The sequence below is a fragment of the Balaenoptera ricei genome, chromosome X (assembly GCF_028023285.1).
Source record: "Balaenoptera ricei isolate mBalRic1 chromosome X, mBalRic1.hap2, whole genome shotgun sequence".
Classification (NCBI taxonomy): domain Eukaryota; kingdom Metazoa; phylum Chordata; class Mammalia; order Artiodactyla; family Balaenopteridae; genus Balaenoptera; species Balaenoptera ricei.
Genome location: NC_082660.1, coordinates 60,338,685 through 60,358,225, shown reverse-complemented (window position 1 = coordinate 60,358,225; position 19,541 = coordinate 60,338,685). Strand labels below are relative to the sequence as shown.

Here is a 19,541-nt window from a genome sequence, read left to right as displayed (position 1 = left end):
GTTCCTGCCAAGTTGTTCAGTTAATGAGATATGATTTTTCAGTTGACATATATTATAATTTCAGTAATGTGAGTTTTTTTTTTATTTACACTTGCTCTTTAATAGAAAAGGGCCTAAACACATTGATTTTGAGTTTCTGTCCTTCTCTTCCTTTGGCCTCTCTTTTTAAGAACATCCAGGGTCTGTAAATAAAATTTAAGTGCATCAGAAGTATTGATACTTAAAGGAGTCCATTCCTAAGTCTTTCAAAAAGAGTATTCTAAAACAATTTGAATCATCATCTCTAAATTATTGATTTTCTAAGTTGGTACCTAGGTAAATTATGGAACAAGAAGATCTACCTCTACACTGATCCCTAGACAGTGTCAATGATTCTTAAGTTCTCTCTCTTCCCATCACACTGAGCAGTATCTATCCAGGGTGCCTGAACCTAAGCTGCTGCCTTGAGACACAGAGGCTATTTGGACTGACAGAGGAAAGTTGACTTCTGTTTTCTGAACATTTTGTGTGAATGTTTGTCAGAACTGTGGTGAATTACAGGGGAGGAGAGAGAACAGGTCTGAAGGCAGTTCTTAGCAATTTTGTTTTAAGGACAGTGTTTTATTTTGAAGTTAAGGGGACAAAATGTGGGACAGATCCATTTGAATATTAGGACTATAAAGGGACCCTGAAGACCTTCTGGTCGAGGCTCTTCATTTTACATAAAGTCCTTTTGTGCATGCTGTAGTAGTGGTAACAAATTTGCATTTCTCTAACTCCATTCCCACTCATCTGCTCTTTGGAACTTTTGTCCGCCACCTCCAACCTATCCCCACAGTTCTTCTTGTCTCACTTGTGCTTTGCAAACTCATCTTGTTAGTTATACAATCTGGCATTGGCCATTTCCCTCCTTTATTACTGCTGAGATCATTGTATTGGGGCTAGAAACAAGCAGGTCTGCCTCTTAAATTTAGATCTGTATTCAGGGAACATGGAATCAGGCTATGTTCCAGTATGGGGCAATGTACTTTTATCTCATTCAGTCATTATTCTAACTCTGTGAATGATGGATATTATTATTTCCATTTTTTTTTGGATTAGGAAACAGAGGCACAGAATGTGGTAAGTGACCAAGCTGACACTTAAATCTAGGTCTGTTGGGTTAAGTCTGCACCTCAGGTAATGGGGACCTGTTTTATGTGAGATGTTAAAGACAACAGCAGGTTGTACTTGTCTTTACATCACTGATGTTGACTTAGCTCTTCTAACCTCTCCTGAGTTCCTTCGTTATTGACAATCTTTCCCTTCTACTGGGTGGTAAGCTGCTTTTTAATCCTACAGGATCTTGCTTTACTGCCTTAAGTACAGTTTTCTGGGTGAATAATTATTTTCAAAATAATTAGAAAATCTATTATCAATGTATGTGAAAAGGGATTTTATTCTTATCTTTAAAGATGTATGGTTGGAAACCATGGTTGAGGGAACTGAATGGTACAGTCTTTGCTGAAGATATAGATGGTTAAGGAAAGTTATTCCTGTAAATTGGCCAGAGAAAGCTGGGTTGTTCTCAATGCAGAGTTTGTGGGAACTCAAATGCTGCCTAGGTTCGCAAATGTCCAAATGGGATCTTGTCCAGGAAAAACAATGTAATGGATCTTGTCCATTACATTGTAGCAATGTAATGGATTTGTGGAGGCAAACAAGAGTCCCTTTTAAGGAACAACTCTGATTTATGTATTTTTCAGGCACCCAGTTTAGCAACCCAGAGGAAACCGAACCTTCTAGTCCTGGCCTATGCCTCCTGTTTTCTCTGAAATGTGGCTTCTGTGAATTTTGGGCTGCCACCAGAGGGCAGCAAAGGAATAGATAAATGTTTCCCTCTACCTCTGCTTTCTGGAATGATAGGTAGATGATAGATAGATAGATAGATAGATAGATAGATAGATAGATAGATAGATAGAATAGGTAGATGATAGATATTTTAAAATATAAGTAACTATAAATATAGATCTATACTTAACAGATTTATATTTTATATATTTAAAAATATATCTCTATGTATCTATCTACATATATACATATAGGTGCATACACACATGCACGCACACACACACAGAGAGAGAATCTAATTAAGCCAGGTTTATATGTCATTGCCTTTAAATTCTGAAATGATAGAGTTAAGCTAAAAGTTATTAAAAATAATATTTGTATTAGCCTGTACATGTGAGGATAATTTCAGAGTATAATATGCAGTTAACTGGGGATTTGACAAGCATTTCAAATTAATCTTCAGAAAAAAATATCTTTAAGTAGTGAATATTAAAAGCAAAGTGCAACCTGAAGAAAAATGTCTTTGTGCAAAGAATTATCAGATTGAGAAATTTCAGATATGTTCATTAGTCATAGTGAATCTTTGAAAACATAGATTTAAGCTTTAAGTTTTCAATTGTAGCTAAATCAAGAAGATCTTCACACATTTCCCAAAAGACTAGTTCTCTTCATTTTGAAGTGAGGTCAGGACCTGTTTGAAGTGAATAAGCATGCCCAAGCCTGATGAGATAGTGTGATAAGTGTAGGATACAGCTGTGAGCTGGCGTTTACCCCTCAATGTTCAGAGAGCTGAAACATTCCCCATGAGTCACCCTTTTGATTCTTGTCAACCTAAGAATTATTCTCAAGACTCAGCAAAAGGCGGGAATACCCTCTCCCTTCCTTTTCCTCTTTCCAGCTGGCACTGAAACAAAAATTACAATACAATGAACAATAGTTGGCATTTATCTAGAGCTTGCTACGTGCCACAGACTGTGCTAAATGTTTGACATTCAACATCTTCAACATCTCATTGAATCCTCATAACTTTTATGAGGTATTTCCTCATTTTACTTAGAGGTAACTGAGGTCTAGAGAGATTAGATTTGTTATGGATATCGAAGTCAAATATCTGTTTTTATTGTATTTTTGGAGGCTTCTGATTTGCTTGAGAGAGAGAGAATGAGAATGAGAGAATGAATATAGAATCAGAGTTTTTTGAGAATTTTAAAAGCTCTCCAAAATCATATAGCCCCTTCCCCTCAATGGCCAATGATTTTCTCTTACCATATACTTTTGCCTTTGCTATTCTCCTTTCGGTGTTCTGAGTCTCAGCTTTGAACATCACAGTCTGGATAATACAGTTAAGACTGGGGCCACTGTGCTAGCGGGTCAGGTATGTGTACTTTGAAGTAGACTGAGTTCCTCAGTCTGGTGATACTGCCTATAGGGATTTTGGGAACGAGGAATCAGTGGAGGAGCATTGAGATTGGGTGAACTTTTTCTTTGCTCTGAGATTTTGGGACTGATGGCTGAGTCACTGCTACTTTTTTGGATTAAGACTTTTTAAAATAACCCTGAAAATGCCTAGGCCACTTCTGTAGGTTTTCCAAATATCCCTACAGGTGAGAATATTATAGAAAGAATGGAAAAATAGCTTTGGAAGCAGATGACTCTGAGGTTGAATCCCAGCTCCGTCCTTTGCTAGCCGAGTAGTCTTCAACAAGCCAGTCTACCTCCCTGAGCCTTGTTTCCTTCATTTTAAAAATGGGGCTAATAATTAGGCTTACCTCAGTTGTTGGGAGGGTTCAACGAGATAAATATACCAAGTACTTTGTACATAGTATTGCCCACCAAATTCTAATGCCTTCCCACCCCTTTATTATATTGACAGGAGATTAACTTTATCTTAGTGGTGACATTCTTCCATAATCCCTGGTATATATTAAGTCTTTGTAGTCAAAGTGGTGTTTTCTAGAAGTCCTTGGATCATTGTTAATTCATGGTTGTTAGATGATGCAGAACTCTTCACTTCTCCAGCCTGAAAGTGTCCTAAGTAGGTCTAAAAGGAAAACTCCACTTGAAACCTATCATTCCACTCTTAGTAGAAAGCAGAAATCCATGCCAAGCAGATGGAGGTGTCCTTAGCAGGATCTGACTTCATTCTTTCCTCAGTATCCTCTTCCCAAGGCAACTGGCCAGAGGAATGGACTGACAGAGCATGGATTATAGACATATTAGATATAATCAGTGGGAGTATAAAAGAGTTTCATATAGGAGGTACTGTGTTTTAAGGGGATAGGACACCAGATTGGGGATTAGAATTCTTGGGTTCTAGTCTAAGTTCTACCACCTACTAGCTTTGGAGCCTTGGGCAAATCGCTTCCTCTCTTTGGACATCAGTTTTCCCTTAAGTATATTGTATGTGTAAGACTAAATAGGATTCTAGAATGTGTCATGTAGAAGAACCTTAAAGTCTACGTGTTGCAGAGACCAAAGACAGGCCTGGTGACAGCCCTCTTTAAAAAATGTTGGCTCTTAGTAACAACAGACATGACATTTTCAAAGTTCTGTGCATACTCTAAGATAACTTGGTGACACACTTGATGTTTAAAGTGGTCTCTGCCAAATGCTAAGAGCTCATTATTTTTGACCCCATCACCAACTTTGTTTCTAATGAAGTTCAGAGTATAGTTTTTCTAATATAACCAGACCTCAGAAAGTGCAACACAGCCTCAGCCAGAGTGTAAATGGAGACTCAGTGGAAAGCTGAGATTCATCGGGGCCAAGTCTTATATCTTTGATTTATAGAAAGGCGAGATGCTTTTTGTACAATCTGATATTTGCAGCCCTGAAGAGGCATCTGGGGAGAATCTGGATAGTTACTCAGTTCTGCCAAAATTTCCAAGAGTTTGGATGACTGTGGATCTCATGGCTTTTGGCAATTGAAAAATGATTGTGTTGTGTTAAATTTCTTCTCTTTTTCACGCCTAAAGACTTGACATAGAAGAAACTGGGAGGGGGTTAATATGTGATCAAACTCAGGCAAGAGTTTCATGAACCCCCTTCCCAGTGAAGGTGATACTTCTCCTGTCTGTGCCTCAAAGCCCAACAAATGTTATCATCCAGCTTTAGTCCTCAGGAACCTTCAGAAGAAGGATATCCAGGAGTTGGACTCCTGATCACCCCAGACAATAACCAAGGCCCAACGAGTGAAATAGTATCCCTTGGTTATTGAGTTCTCTTAGCCCAGGCCTTTAGAATTCAACTCAGCTAATATCCACTCAGGGCTAACCATGTTCCCAGAAAAAAATATCATTGGTTTTCCCCCAGACTCTGCACTGGCTACCCTCTGTGATTTTTCCTGAAGTCACTATCAAAGACCACAAAATTCTACGTGTTCTTAACCAGTCTACAGAAAGCCAAATCAGTCTGCCCTCTTTCCGGAGATTTGGAAGGTGGGAAAATAAGTTTGGCTTGATACTGTTTCCACCCAAGGAATTATTTTTTAAACTTAAAATGTTTACTTCTATGTTATATAGTGGAAAGAGTGTTAATCTTGAAGTCAGACAAATCTGAGTTCATACCATAGCTCTGCCACTTATGCCTTCTCCTGCTACTGCTATCACTTCCCCTTTACACTGACTGCATGAGATACAGAGGAGCTAGTTTTGTATCCTGTGCCACCTGGTATTTGGCTCCATCCACCCCTATAAGAAAGCCCCACACATTATGACTGTCCTATTCCTTTAAGATTTATTTCTTCTATCTTCAGAGGGTATATTGTTATTCATTTCTCAGAACATGCTTTTCATGGATACTCAAGAAGTCAAAAGAGAATTAAGTAAAACAGACAGAGTTTCTTTTATTGGGCCTCTCTTAACACCTTTTCATTTCTAAAAGTTTCCCCCTCATTAAAATTGGGTTGTCAAAATTAAGTCCAGAGATCTTGGGCCCATCATCTATTCTTCTTCCTCTCTTAAGAGAAACTGTAGATATTTTGCCAGGTTTTCATTCCCAAGCCACTAGTTATATCTTAGTTTGTAGTCCTCTTTTCAAAGAATTGATGATACAAATTAAGTTTCATAAATACTAAATTCTTTTCACATACCAGGCAAAGTTCTAGGCACTGGGGATACACTTGTAAATAAAGCAAAGGCCTTTATTTCATGGATCTTATATTCTATCGGGGAGGGACAAATGATAAACAAGTCAATATATTTGTCAGGTGGTGATAAGTGCTCTGCAGAAAAAACAAGGTAAGGGATGGATATCTTATAGAAGGTGGTGTTAATATGATAATTAGGCAGAAAATTGAATAAAGTAAGGGTATTAGTCATGGTGGATATCTTGGGGAAGAGCAATTCCAAGAATAGTAAACAATGAGTGCAAAGGTCATGAGGCAGAAGTGTGCTTGGCATGTTGAACAGCAAAGAGGCCAAAGTGGCTAAGGTTGAATGAGCAAGGAGGACATATTTACTCCATTTCTTTACCCAAAGGGAATAGCAGTAACACATAGGTTAAAAAGAGATCTGATGTGGGGCATTTGGAGGGTCCACAGAACAGAGAGCGAGGTAAGTGGATTCCTCCTACTATAGTAATTGCCAGTATTTCCACATTAAATCTTGGCTTACAAGGTTTACATCTGTAGGCCAGCTTTGGGGAGGATGTTGCAATCCATTTTGACTGTAGGGTTATCCAGGCCATGTTTTAATTTTAGAAGGACACACAACAGGAAGTATCCCCTCTGTTTTTCTAATCTTTTCTCATTTAGAGAGACTGTGGTTTTAAGCCTACTGAGCATCTTCTCTGAACACTGCCTATGGGCCCATTGGCAGAACTGTTCTCAAAATTTTCTCAACCAGTGTCTCAGTCTACCCGGAGGAGACAGAGCCTGTAGCGATGGTACCCTGTTCAGGTGGATTTGGTAGCTCTCATTACAAACCCCCAAAGTTAGTGACCCCTTATCCTTCTTGGGGCCTGGGTAGCTCCTTGAAGATGAGCAGGCTGCAAGGAAGGAGTTTGTCAATGAGAAACAAATAATTGGTGTAACTAGAGGAGAGAAATAAAATAATTTAATCTGGCAGAGACCTTGAAGAGCCATCACGTCCACAACTTTTGATTTGCATAGCACATAACCACTTCATCCCTTATTGCTTTAATCTCAACCTCCCTCTGTCCCCCAATTCCTTCCCCTTCCATCTCGCCTCTCCCTCCCTCTCTCCCTGCTTCTCTCCAAGGAAATGTGAGTTTAAGTCCTTTTTAGGGTTGCAATAGTTACCATTTATAGAATGCTTAATATGTTCCAGACTAGGCTCTTTACATACATCGTCTCATTCAATCATCACAACAACCCTATGAGGTAGATGGTATTATTATCACTATTTTGCAACTGAGATTTACAAAATGCAAACTGAGCCTCAAGTTTGAGGTTCATATAGTTTAAGTACTTTGCCCAAGGTTGCATAGGTAGTAAGTGGCAAAGCCTCTACACAGCTGATTCTGACTCAAAGCTAGCTCTTTAATCTCTATATTATACTCTATTTCCCCAATTCCAGTTGGAGAAGAAGCAAGTGAGAAAAGTCTCTATTGTTTAATAGGCCTTGAGGTGCCTGGCAGCCAAGATCCATCCATTCATTCTAAAAAATATCATTGAGCTGCTTCCTCTTGCCTGGTGTCCTAGTAAGGGCCTAGCTTGTAGAGATGAATGAGACAAAAGTCTCCAGTGGCAGGAAGCTCATGATACTGGCAGGGAATTTGGAGCAACTAACACTCAGGGTACAGTGTAATAACTACTGTGATGAAGATGTACATCAGATGCTATGGGAGCAAATGGAAGTGGAACATATCTCTGTCATGGGAGTCAGCTAAGGCTTCACACAGTGTTAATGAATGAGTTGAGACCCAAAAGTTAAAAGGGAATGAATTAATTAAGGTACAGTCTAACTTCCTGTAACAAAGAGCACAGCAAATTCAGTGGCTTAAATAAGAGAGACGTTCATCTTGCTTTCATGTAAAAGTCCAGAGGTGAACAGTCCAAAATCGGTGGAGTAGCTCTGCCGTCCTTACCACTTGGCCTTAATGTTTGGGTCCTACATACCTGTTCCATTGGTCTTCACCAAAGGGAAGGGGAAAAGAGACAATGGAATGCAGACAATTTCTTTATAAAAACATGATCCAGAAGTTTGCATACATCACTTCCACTTATATTTTATTGTTTAAAACTAAAATGCATGGCCTTACCTAGCTATAAGGGAAGCTGGGAAATGTAGGTATGGGTATTCAGCTAAAACTCAGTGACTTCTATTATTAAAAGGAAGAAGGGCAAATGGATACTGTAGTATAGGGTGAAGGTAGGAATAAATGGAAGATGAGACTGGAGATTGTAGGCAGTGGCCAGATTATAGAGCACCTTGTATACTAACAACAGAGTTTGGACTTTGTCCCAACAATATTGTGGGGTCACTAAAATATTATAAGCAGAGGAGTAAGACAATTATATTTTGAGTTTAGTTATTGATACTTTGGTAGACAGATTAAAGAAAAGAGTGACATGAGGCACAGAGAACAGTTAGAAGACCACTGTAGTAATATTAGAGAGACATAATGAGACTCTGAACTGAGGCAGTGGCAGGGAACAGAGAGAACAAATTAGAGAGATATTAAGGAAGTATAATTGATGGAACTTATTGACTTAATGGATATGGGATGTGAGACAGAGGGAGGATGCTAGGATAATAATGCCCAGATTTCTGGCTTGGACATCAGCATTATTTTAAGAAATAAACAGTTACAAGAAAAGAGTTAAATATGTTTAATTTTAGAAATGTTGAGGTTGAGGTACCTCTGGGATATCCAGATGGCAGTATTGAGTAGGCAATTATATATATCGGTATAGAAACTATTAGAGAAAACTGATAGTGTACGCCATGGGAGTACATGAAATTGTTGAGAGAGAATGAGTCTAGATTAGTGAGATCATTAGAGGACTGAGGATACAATACTGGGGAAGATCAACATTTAGGAAGAGCCAGTAAAAGAGACTGGGCAGTGTTCAGAGATGTAGAAATATAGTTATTCAGAAAGGTAAACAAGGATAAAGAAGATGTGGTACATATATACAATGGAATATTACTCAGCCATAAAAAGAAATGAAATTGAGTTATTTGTAGCAAGGTGGATGGACCTAGAGACTGTCATACAGAGTGAAGTAAGTCAGAAAGAGAAAAACAAATACCATATGCAAACACATATATATGGAATCTACAAAAAAAAAAAGGTTCTGAAGAACCTAGGGGCAGGACAGGAATAAAGACACAGACATAAAGAATGGACTTGAGGACACAGGGAGGGGGAAGGGTAAGCTGGGACGAAGTGAGAGAGTGACATGGACATATACACTACCAAATGTAAAATAGATAGCTAGTGGGAAGCAGCCACATAGTACAGGGAGACCAAATTGTTGCTTTGTGTCCACCTAGAGGGGTGGGATACAGAGGGTGGGCGGGAGACGCAAGAGGGAGGAGATATGGGGATGTATGTATATGTATAGCTGATTCACTTTGTTATACAGCAGAAACTAACACACCCTTGTAAAGCAATTATACTCCAATAAAGATGTTTAAAAAATAAATAAATAAAATCACCCAGTTAGTTCTCCCTTCTCACTTGGGAGAAGGGAGAACTAACACAATTTAACACATCATTTTATTCAGATGTGATTTAGACACAGCATGAACATTAGCTCGAAAATTTTATTATTCCTGTATTTTTTCCAAATGACAAGTATTTAAAAATAAAATCACTCAGTTAGTTCTCCCTTAAAAAAAAAAAAAAGAAAGGTAAACAATAAAGCATTCTTAGATCAGGAATGTCAGCTTGTATCAAGTGCTGCAGCAAAGTAAAAGCAAGGATTGAAAAGTGCCCATAGATTTGGGAATTAGGAGGTTAGTGGTGATTGTTACGAAAACAGTTACAGAAGAGCAGTGTGGACAGGGACCAGGTTGAACAGCAAATGGGATACAAAGAAGTGGAGGCTGGGGGATTGTGGAATAACATCAACAAGATGGCAGTGTAGGAATTTCTAGCACGGCTCCCCTTCCCAAAATAACAATTTGAACAACTATCTGCACACAAAAGTATCTTCACAATAGCTAAGGAATCCAGGTGAGGGATTATAACACCTGGTGAAGCACAGAAATAAGAAAAACAATGAGGAAGAAAGATAGAGTCACCTGTCTTTCACCCCTCTCCCAAGCTCCAGCAGCCCATTATGGAGAGGTACACTCATGGGAGAGGAGAGTGAAGTGAGCATCTGATTTCACTGTTAACCCCAGTACTGGCCGGCCCCAGCATCAGACCTACTACTGCAGACTTAGGTGTCTCCCATGGCCCCAGGCTCCCAGTGGGCTCCTGCAAACCCAGGCCCCTAGCCCACCCAGTTATCCACCAGCTTCTGTGGCCCCAGGCAGTTCCCACAGTCTCAGACAGCTTCTGTAGCACCAGGCTCCCAGCAGGTTCCTGCAAACCCAAGCTCCCAAAACACCCAACATGACCCAGCACCTATATCCCCAGGCAGCTCCCAAGGCATGAGGCAAAAAGTGGGCTCCCACAAACCCAGGCTCCTGGCCCACCCCATTGTCAGCCAGCTCTGATGTCACCAGGCTACTGGTGAGTTCCTATGAATGCAGATTCCTGGTCCATTCCAGAATGGGTCAGCCCCCATAGACCTAGCTTCTAGACCAGCTCACATAGACCAAGGCTCCCAGCCTAACTCTATGCCAGGATTGCCCCTATGTCTCAGGGTCCAGGCAGGCTCCTGTCGACCCAGGCTTCTGGCCCACCTCAGTGCCAGGCAAGCCCCTGTGGCCTCAGCTTATAGGCTGGCTCCCAGAGAACCAGACTTCTGGCCTGAACTAGCAACAGGCTGACCTCCATAGACTTAATCTCCAGGCTGGCCCTTGAGACCCCAGATTATAGGCCACCTTCCATGGCGCTAGGCTCCAGGTTTGCCCAAAGGGCAGGCTAGCCCCCATCGCCCTAGGTTTTAGTCCAGTCCCTATGAAATCAGTCTCCTGGCCCATCTGGCACCAGAATAGTCCCCGTGGACCCAGATGGTAGGCCCACCCCAGTGATCCCCTGAGCCTGGTCAGCCCCCATGGACCCAGATCCAGATTCATCCACATGAACCCAGATCACAGGCCCATCACTGCAGACTCAAGTGTCAGGCCTACCTCAGTGAATCCAAGCCCCACATCCATACCCTCGGATCAAAACACCAGGCCTGCCTGCCTGCTGACCAAGGCGCCAGACCTGCCTGCCCAAGAACTCAAGCAGTAAGTCTCCTGCTGGACACCACCATATGGCCCACCCAGAATCTCAGGATGAGAATGTGGAGAAAAGGGAACCCTAGTACATTGTTGGTGGGAATGTAAACTGGTGCAGCCAATATAGAAGGCAGTATGGATGTTTCTTAAAAAAACTAAAAATAGGACTACCATATGATCCAGCAATTCCACTCCTGGGTATATATCTGAAGAAAATGAAAACATCAATTTGAAAAGATACATGCACCCCAATGTTCTTCACAGCATTATTTACAATAACCAAGATATGGAAGCAACCTAAGTGTCCATCAATAGATGAATGAATAAAGTGGCTGTATATATATATATACACACAATGGACTATTAGCCATAAAAAAGACTGAAAATTTGCCATTTGCAACAACATGGATAGATTTAGAGGGTATTACGCTAAGTGAAATAAGTCAGACAAAGACAAATGGTGTATGTTATCACTTATATGTGGAATCTAAAAAATAAAACAATTGAATAAAATATAACAAAACAGAAACACTCACAGATATAGAGAACAAACTAATGGTTATCAATGGGGTGAGGGAAACGGGGAGGAGCAATATAGGGGTAGGTGATTAAGAGGCATGTATGTATACTATATATAAAATAAATAAGCTACAAGGATATATTGTATAGCACACAGAATATAGCCAATATTTTATAATAACTTTAAATGGAGTATAATATGTAAAAATATTGAATCACTATGTTGTATATCCGAAAATAATATAATATTGTAAATCAATTATACTTTCATTAAAAAAAAGAAATTCAATGGACTATAAGAAAATAAAGATAAACAAGTAAATGAAATTAGGAAAGCAATGCATGAACAAAATGAGAAGTTCAACAAATGAACAGAAACCATTAAAAAAAAAACAACCCAGAAATCCTAGAGTTCAAAAAACAATGACTGGACTGAAGAATTCAATAGAGAGCTTCAATATCACACTCTACCAAATAGAAGAAAGAATTAGTAAATTAGAAGAGTCATTTGAGATCATCCATTCAGAGGAGCAAAAAGAAAAGAGAATGAAAAAGAGTGGAGAGAGTCTATGTGAATTATGGGGTCCATTAAAAGAAAAAAATCTATGCATTATTGGAGTCCCAGAAGTCCGAGAAGGAGAAGAATGGGAGAAAGCTTATTTAAAGAAATAATGGCTGAGAACTTCTTAAATCTAGGGATACACTTATGAAGCTAACTATCTCAAAATGTCAACCCAAAACAGTCTTCTCCAAGACACATTATGATGAAACAGTCTAAAATCAAAGACAGAGAATTTTAAAAGCAGCCAGAGGGAAAAAAACCGTCACATATGAAGGAACCATTATAAGGCTATCAGCAGATTCCTCCACAGACACCTTGCAGGTCAGGAGAGAGTTGGATGATATATGCAAAATGCTGAAAGAAAAAAAAACCTTCCAACCATGAATATTTTACCCGGTAAAGTCATCTTTCAGAAATGAAGGAGAGATAAAGACTTTACCAAACAAACAAAAGCTGAAGGAGTTTATCAACACTAGACCTGCCTTTCAAGAATACTGAAAGGAGTTCTTCAAGCTGAAATGAAAGGACACTAATTAGTAATGCAAAAATATATAAAAATATAAAACCTACTGGTAGAGGTAAGTATATAGTGAAATTCAGAATACTCTAATACTGCAATATGGTGGTGTGTTAATTATGTAACTCTAATATAAACTCATTCTTCTCAAATGCACATGGAACTTTCTCTAGGATAGATAATAAGTTAGGTCATAAAATAAATGTAAGCAAATGTAAGAAGATTGAAATCATACCAAATATTTTTCTGATCACAATGGTATGAAACTGGAAATCAATTACAGGAAGAAAACTGGAAAATTTACAAATATGTGGGAAACAACACACTTCTGAACAACCAATGGGTCAAGCAAGAAATCAAAAGGGAGGTCAAAAAATATCTTGAAAGACATGACAATAGAAAAACAACCAATCAAAATTTATGGGATGCAGGAAAGGCAGTTCTAAGAGGGGAATTTTACAGTGATGATAAACACTTACATTAGACAAAAGAAAGATCACAAATAAACGTTCTAATTTAACACCTCAAGAAACTGGAAAAAGAACAAACTCAGCCCAACGTTTGCAGAAGGAAGGACATAAAAAAGATCAGAGCAGAAATAAGTGAAATAGAGACCAGATAAACAATAGAAAGATAAATGAAACTAAGGTGAGTTTTTTAAAAGATAAATAAAACTGAAAACCTTTAGCTGGACTAAGAAATAAAGAGAGAAGATGCAAGTGTATAAAATCAGAAATGAAAAGGGATACACGACAGAAATACAAAGGATAATAAGAGACTACTATGAATAATCATATGTCAACAAATTGGAAAACCTAGAAAAATGGATAAATTCCTAGAAATATACAAGCTACCAAGACTGAATCATGAAGAAATAGAAAATCTGAGCAGACTAATAGTGAGTGAGGAGATTGAATCAGTATTCAGAAGTCTGCCAAAAAAGAAAAGCTAAGGTCCAGATTGTTTCATTGGTGAATTCTACCAAACATTAAAAGAAGAATTAATGCCAATTATTCTCAATTCAAAAAATTCGAAAAGAAAGAAACACTCCCAAACTCATTTTATGAGGCCAACATTACCCTGATGCCAAAGCCAGATAAGGACTCTACAAAAAAAAAAAGAAGGAGAAGGAGGGGGAAAGAAAGAAAACTATAAGCCATAGGCCAATATACCTGATGAATATAGAAGCATAAATTCTCCACAAAATACTAGCATACTTAATTGAACAGCACTTTAAAAGAGTCATAGACCATAATCAAGTGGAATTTACCCCTGGGATGCAAGGATGGTTCAACATATGCAAATCAAAAACTGTGATACACCACATTAATAGAATGGAAAATTAAAATCTCAATATATGCAGAAAATGCATTTGCCAAAATTCAGCATCCTTTCATGATAAACACTCTCAGCAAATTGGGTATGGAAAGAATAAACTTCAACATTACCAAGACCATACAGGAAAAGCCCACAGCTAACATCATACTCGATGACCAAAGGTGGACAGCTGTCCTTCTAAGATCAAGAACAAGATAAGGAGGCTCATTGTGACCACTCCTATTCAACACAGAACTGGAATCCTAGCCAGAGCAATTGAGCAAGAAACAGAAATAAAATACATCAAAATTAGAAAGGGCTATGAATTTCTGATAATTCTTTATTGGATGCAAGACATTGTTAATTTTACCTTCTTGTATGATGGCCATTTTTTATTGCTATAAATAATGTTCTTGAGCTTGTTTCTGGGGTGCAGGTAAGTAGCCCAAGAACAGCTTGATGCTTTCAAATATTTCCCTTAGGCTTTTTTAGGCAGAAAATGAATAGGATTTAGTCTAGGGTTAATTTTTCTTCATTAATGAGGCAAAATTTGTCTGTGTACTGTACTCAGTGCCCTATGAATTATTTAATAATCCACTGTGGCTGGTGAGAACAGGAATTCTTCCAGCCACTGTGTGATCTTAGGTAATTGCTTCCTCTAATTCTTTCATGTGGTTCTTGCCTCACACATAAGTATTGATTAGTAGGCAGCTAAATTCGTTTGTTTTTTTTTTTAACATCTTTATTGGAGTATAATTGCCTTACAATGGTGTGTTAGTTTCTGCTTTAGAACAAAGTGAATCAGCTATACATATACATATATCCCCATATCTCCTCCCTCTTGTTTCTCCCTCCCACCCTCCCTATCCCACCCCTCTAGGTGGTCACAAAGCACGGAGCTGATCTCCCTGTCCTATGCAGCTGCTTCCCACTAGCTATCTATTTTACATTTGGTGGTGTATATAGGTCCATGCCACTCTCTCACTTTCTCCCAGCTTACCCTTCCCCCTCCACATGTCCTCAAATCCATTCTCTACGTCTGAATCTTTATTCCTGTCCTGCCCCTAGGTTCTTCAGAACCGTTTTTTTTTTTTTTTTTAGATTCCATATATATGTGTTAGCATATGGTATTTGTTTTATCTTTCTGACTTCACTCTGTATGACAGACTCTAGGTCCATCCACCTCACTACAAATAACTCAATTTCAATTCTTTTTATGGACGAGTAATATTCCATTGTATATATGTACCACATCTTCTTTATCCATTCATCTGTCGATGGACATTTAGGTTGCTTCCATGTCCTGGCTACTGTAAATAGAGCTGCAATGAACATTGTGGTACATGACTCTTTTTGAATTATGGTTTTCTCAGGGTATATGCCCAGTAGTGGGATTGCTGGGTCATATTATAGTTCTATTTTAAGTTTTTTAAGGAACCTCCATACTGTTCTCCATAGTGGCTGTATCAATTTACATTCCCACCAACAGTGCAGGAGGGTTCCCTTTTCTCCACACCCTCTCCAGCATTTATTGTTTATACATATTTTGATGATGACCATTCTGACTGGTGTGAGGTGATATCTCATTGTAGTTTTGATTTGCATTTCTCTAATGATTAGTGATGTTAAGCATCCTTTCATGTGTTTGTTGGCAATCTGTATATCTTCTTTGGAGAAATGTGTATTTAGGTCTTCTGCCCATTTTTGGATTGGGTTGTTTGTTTTTTTGATATTGAGCTCCATGAGCTGCTTGTAAGTTTTGGAGATTGATCCTTTGTCAGTTTCTTCATTTGCAAATATTTTCTCCCATTCTGAGGGTTGTCTTTTGGTCTTGTTTATAGTTTCCTTTGCTGTGCAAAAGCTTTTAAGTTTCATTAGGTCCCATTTGTTTATTTTTGTTTTTATTTCCATTTCTCTAGGAGGTGGGTCAAAAAGGATTTTGCTGTGATTTATGTCATAGAGTGTTCTGCCTATATTTTCCTCTAAGAGTTTTAGAGTTTCTGGCCTTACGTTTAGGTGTTTGGTCCATCTTGAGTTTATTTTTGTGTATGTTGTTAGGGAGTGTTCTAATTTCATTCTTTTACATGTAGCTGTCCAGTTTTCCCAGCACCACTTACTGAAGAGGCTGTCTTTTCTCCATTGTATATTCTTGCCTTCTTTATCAAAAATAAGGTGACCATATGTGCGTGGATTTATCTCTGGGCTTTCTCTCCTGTTCCATGTATCTATATTTCTGTTTTTGTGCCAGTACTATATTGTCTTGATTACTGTAGCTTTGTAGTGTAGTCTGAAGTCCGGGAGCCTGATTCCTCCAGCTTCATTTTTCTTTCTCAAGATTGCTTTGGCTATGGTGTTTCCATACAAATTGTGAATTTTTTTATTCTAGTTCTGTAAAAAATGCCATTGGTAGTTTGATAGGGATTGCATTGAATCTCTAGATTGCTTTGGGTAGTAGAGTTATTTTCACAATGTTGATTCATCCAGTCCAAGAATATGGTATATCTCTCCATCTGTTTGTATCATCTTTAATTTCTTTCATCAATGTCTTATAGTTTTCTGCATACAGGTCTTTTGTCTCCTTAGGTAGGTTTATTCCTAGGTATTTTATTCTTTTTGTTGCAATGGTAAATGGGAATGTTTCCTTAATTTCACTTTCAGATTTTTCATCATTAGTGTATAGGAATGCAAGAGATTTCTGTGCATTAAGTTTGTATGCTGCTACTTTACCAAATTCATTGATTAGCTCTAGTAGTTTCTGGTAGCATCTTGAGGATTCTCTATGTATAGTATCATGTCATCTGCAAATAGTGACAGCTTTACGTCTTCTTTTCCGATTTGGATTCCTTTTATTTCTTTTTCTTCTCTGATTGCTTTGGCTAAAACTTCCAAAACTATGTTGAATAATAGTGGTGAGAGTGGACAACCTTGTCTTGTTCCTGATCTTAGAAGAAATGGTTTCAGTTTTTCACCATTGAGAATGATGTTTGCTGTGTGTTTGTCATATATGGCCTTTATTATGTTGAGGTAAGTTCCCTCTATGCCTACTTTCTGGAGGATTTTTATCATAAATGGGTGTTGAATTTTGTTGAAAGCTTTTTCTGCATCTTTTGAGATGATCATATGGTTTTTCTTCTTCAATTTGCTAATATGGTTTATCACATTGATTGATTTTACACAGCTATATTCTTAAAAAGGACCCCTGCAAATCTTCAGAGCTCTCTGTGCAGCTCTCTTCTTTCTGGTACCCTGCCCTGAAAACTCTCTTTTCCTTGCCCTCCTCATACCTGCAACACAGTGTCTTCAGCTAATGGAGACTGCTGGGCTGCTCTGGGTTCTTCTTCCTGTATTATGGCCCAAAGAATCTTTCCAGGCTATAACATGGGACAGTCATGGGGCTCACCTCACCTCATTTATTTTTCCTGTCTCTCATGGATCACTGTCCTTAATTGCCAGATTTCAAATGCCTTCAGAATCATTGTTACATTTTTTCTAGTTTTTTAATTGTTTCATGTTGAAGATGTAAATCTAATTTCTTTTGCCGTATTTTGGCTTGAAGTGAAAGTAGCTGTTATGGTCTTTTCAGAGGATAATTTGGCCTTTTATACCAGAATTTTAAATGTGTTTGTTTTTTGGCCCAGCAATTCTAGTCACTCTTCTAATTGCTGGAGTTACAGCAGTGAACACGATGATATACTTCAGTATAGTATACAATCGAGTGGAGAGACAGACAACAAAAAACTGAATAAGTATTGAATACAATATACTATGTTAGAAAGTGATAGGAAAAAATGTTAAATAGGGACGGGGGATAGGAAGCACTTGGTAGAGGGAAGCATGTCAAAGTTCTGATACATTTGCCTGGAAGGACTCACTGAGAGGGGTATATTTGATCGTTAATCCTACTGGAATCAAGAGAGCAAGCTATATGGATATCTGGAGGAAGAGCACTTCAGGTAGAAAAACACTCAGTGCAAAGTCCCTGGTGTGTTTGATGAATAGCAAGGAATATTTGTAATAGCTACTATAGTGCCTAAGCAGATGCTCACAAAATGGTAGCTATTTAGAATATTATTACTAATGGTGGTGGAACCAGAAATATGACCTAAAAGTATATGACCTCAAAGCTCATCTGCTTGCTACTATGTCATATTCTCTTTTCCGTATACCGTGAGACATTGAGACATATACTGCCTTATGATTCTTCTTACCTTGTTCTCTATCATTGTGCAGCTTTTACACAGGCTTGCCTTGTGTTCCCATTCATGTAAGTTTTGTGACCGTGCAATCTATGTTGACTCTTGCCTGATAGAATGTTGGGCTGTGACATTTCTCTTTGCACTAATCATTGGGGTTGATTTCATTATTGCAGTGGACACTGGTTCCCTTCCTCCATCACCACATATGTGTGTCTTCCCAAAATATTTTCACTCTGCCCAAAAGGTCATTCTCCCCAGGGACAGGAAGATCTTAAGTACATATGAGACATTATATACAAATTCTAATCACAGCTCCTCCCTCACTTATCCAGCACTTTTTACATCTTCCAAGGCACTTTGTTTTTGCCCTGTCTTTTTTGAATAAGCAATGCATACATGGTATGAACATTTTAAAGATCAAAGTGATATAGGGGTGAAAAATAAGTTTCCTCCATCCTTCCCTTAGCCACTCATTAGTCCTGTCTTGGGGCAAACAATGTAACCAGGAATTTTTTTTGGGGGGGGTATCTTTTCAGAAATATTGAATGCATGTGGGTGTTTTTAATCATTCTTCACACCCCACCCCTACCCATACAATGTACCTTGACTACCCTTTTCACTTGATTCTCACTCACCACACCCTGTGATAGGTGGTGTTCCCTGCAATTTACAGATGAGGAAGCTAAGGCTCAGAGATGTGAGATGACCTTTTTATGGGTTTTGTTGGCGGGAGTAGTGACTTTTTTACAGTTTCCCAGGCAGTAAGTGGCAAATCCAGGACTGATGTTGCAGGTTTTTTAAAATAATGATCTAATTGGTTTTATTCAATGATCCATGTATTGGGCAGCATCCTATCTAATAAATAGAAGGGTGCTCTCCTGATGTTGCAGTTTTTGTCTGCATTCTTTCCTCCACACTGAGAAGTACCAGGTCCTGCACCTCAAACATGATAGGAGATCTCTAAACACTTGCTGGTAGCTAGAGTGATTAAGAAAATCCCCACAATTCCTTTAGTCATATTAGAATTGCTATGGCAGACTTTAGGTGTAATGCTGATGGGCATCAACTGGTAGTTAGCATTAGGGATACAAAAAGTTGATCTTTCTAATTGTTTTCTGGAAATATTCCCCCTCTACAGATTTATTCAGGTCCACCTGAGGAAAGTACTGCACCCCCAGTGCCTCCACCTCGAGTGACAGCAAGAAGGCACAAACCAATCACAATTTCGAAGCGCTTGCTGAGGGAAAGGACAGTTTTCTATACTTCTTCCCTGGATGAAAGTGAAGGTCAGTACTAAAGTTTACCCTTAGCTTCTT

The 19,541-nt window shown here is 38.7% G+C and overlaps 1 protein-coding gene across 4 annotated transcripts in view; it reads left to right on the top strand.

Moving 5' to 3' along the window:
- Positions 1–19,541, top strand: part of OPHN1 (oligophrenin 1) — a 599,884-nt gene that overhangs the window by 536,709 nt on the left and 43,634 nt on the right. For all 4 annotated transcript variants that reach the window (XM_059910821.1, XM_059910818.1, XM_059910820.1 and 1 more), the window contains one exon: positions 19,364–19,511. In XM_059910821.1, the coding sequence (XP_059766804.1) occupies positions 19,364–19,511 (148 nt within the window). The remainder of the gene's footprint in view (positions 1–19,363; positions 19,512–19,541) is intronic.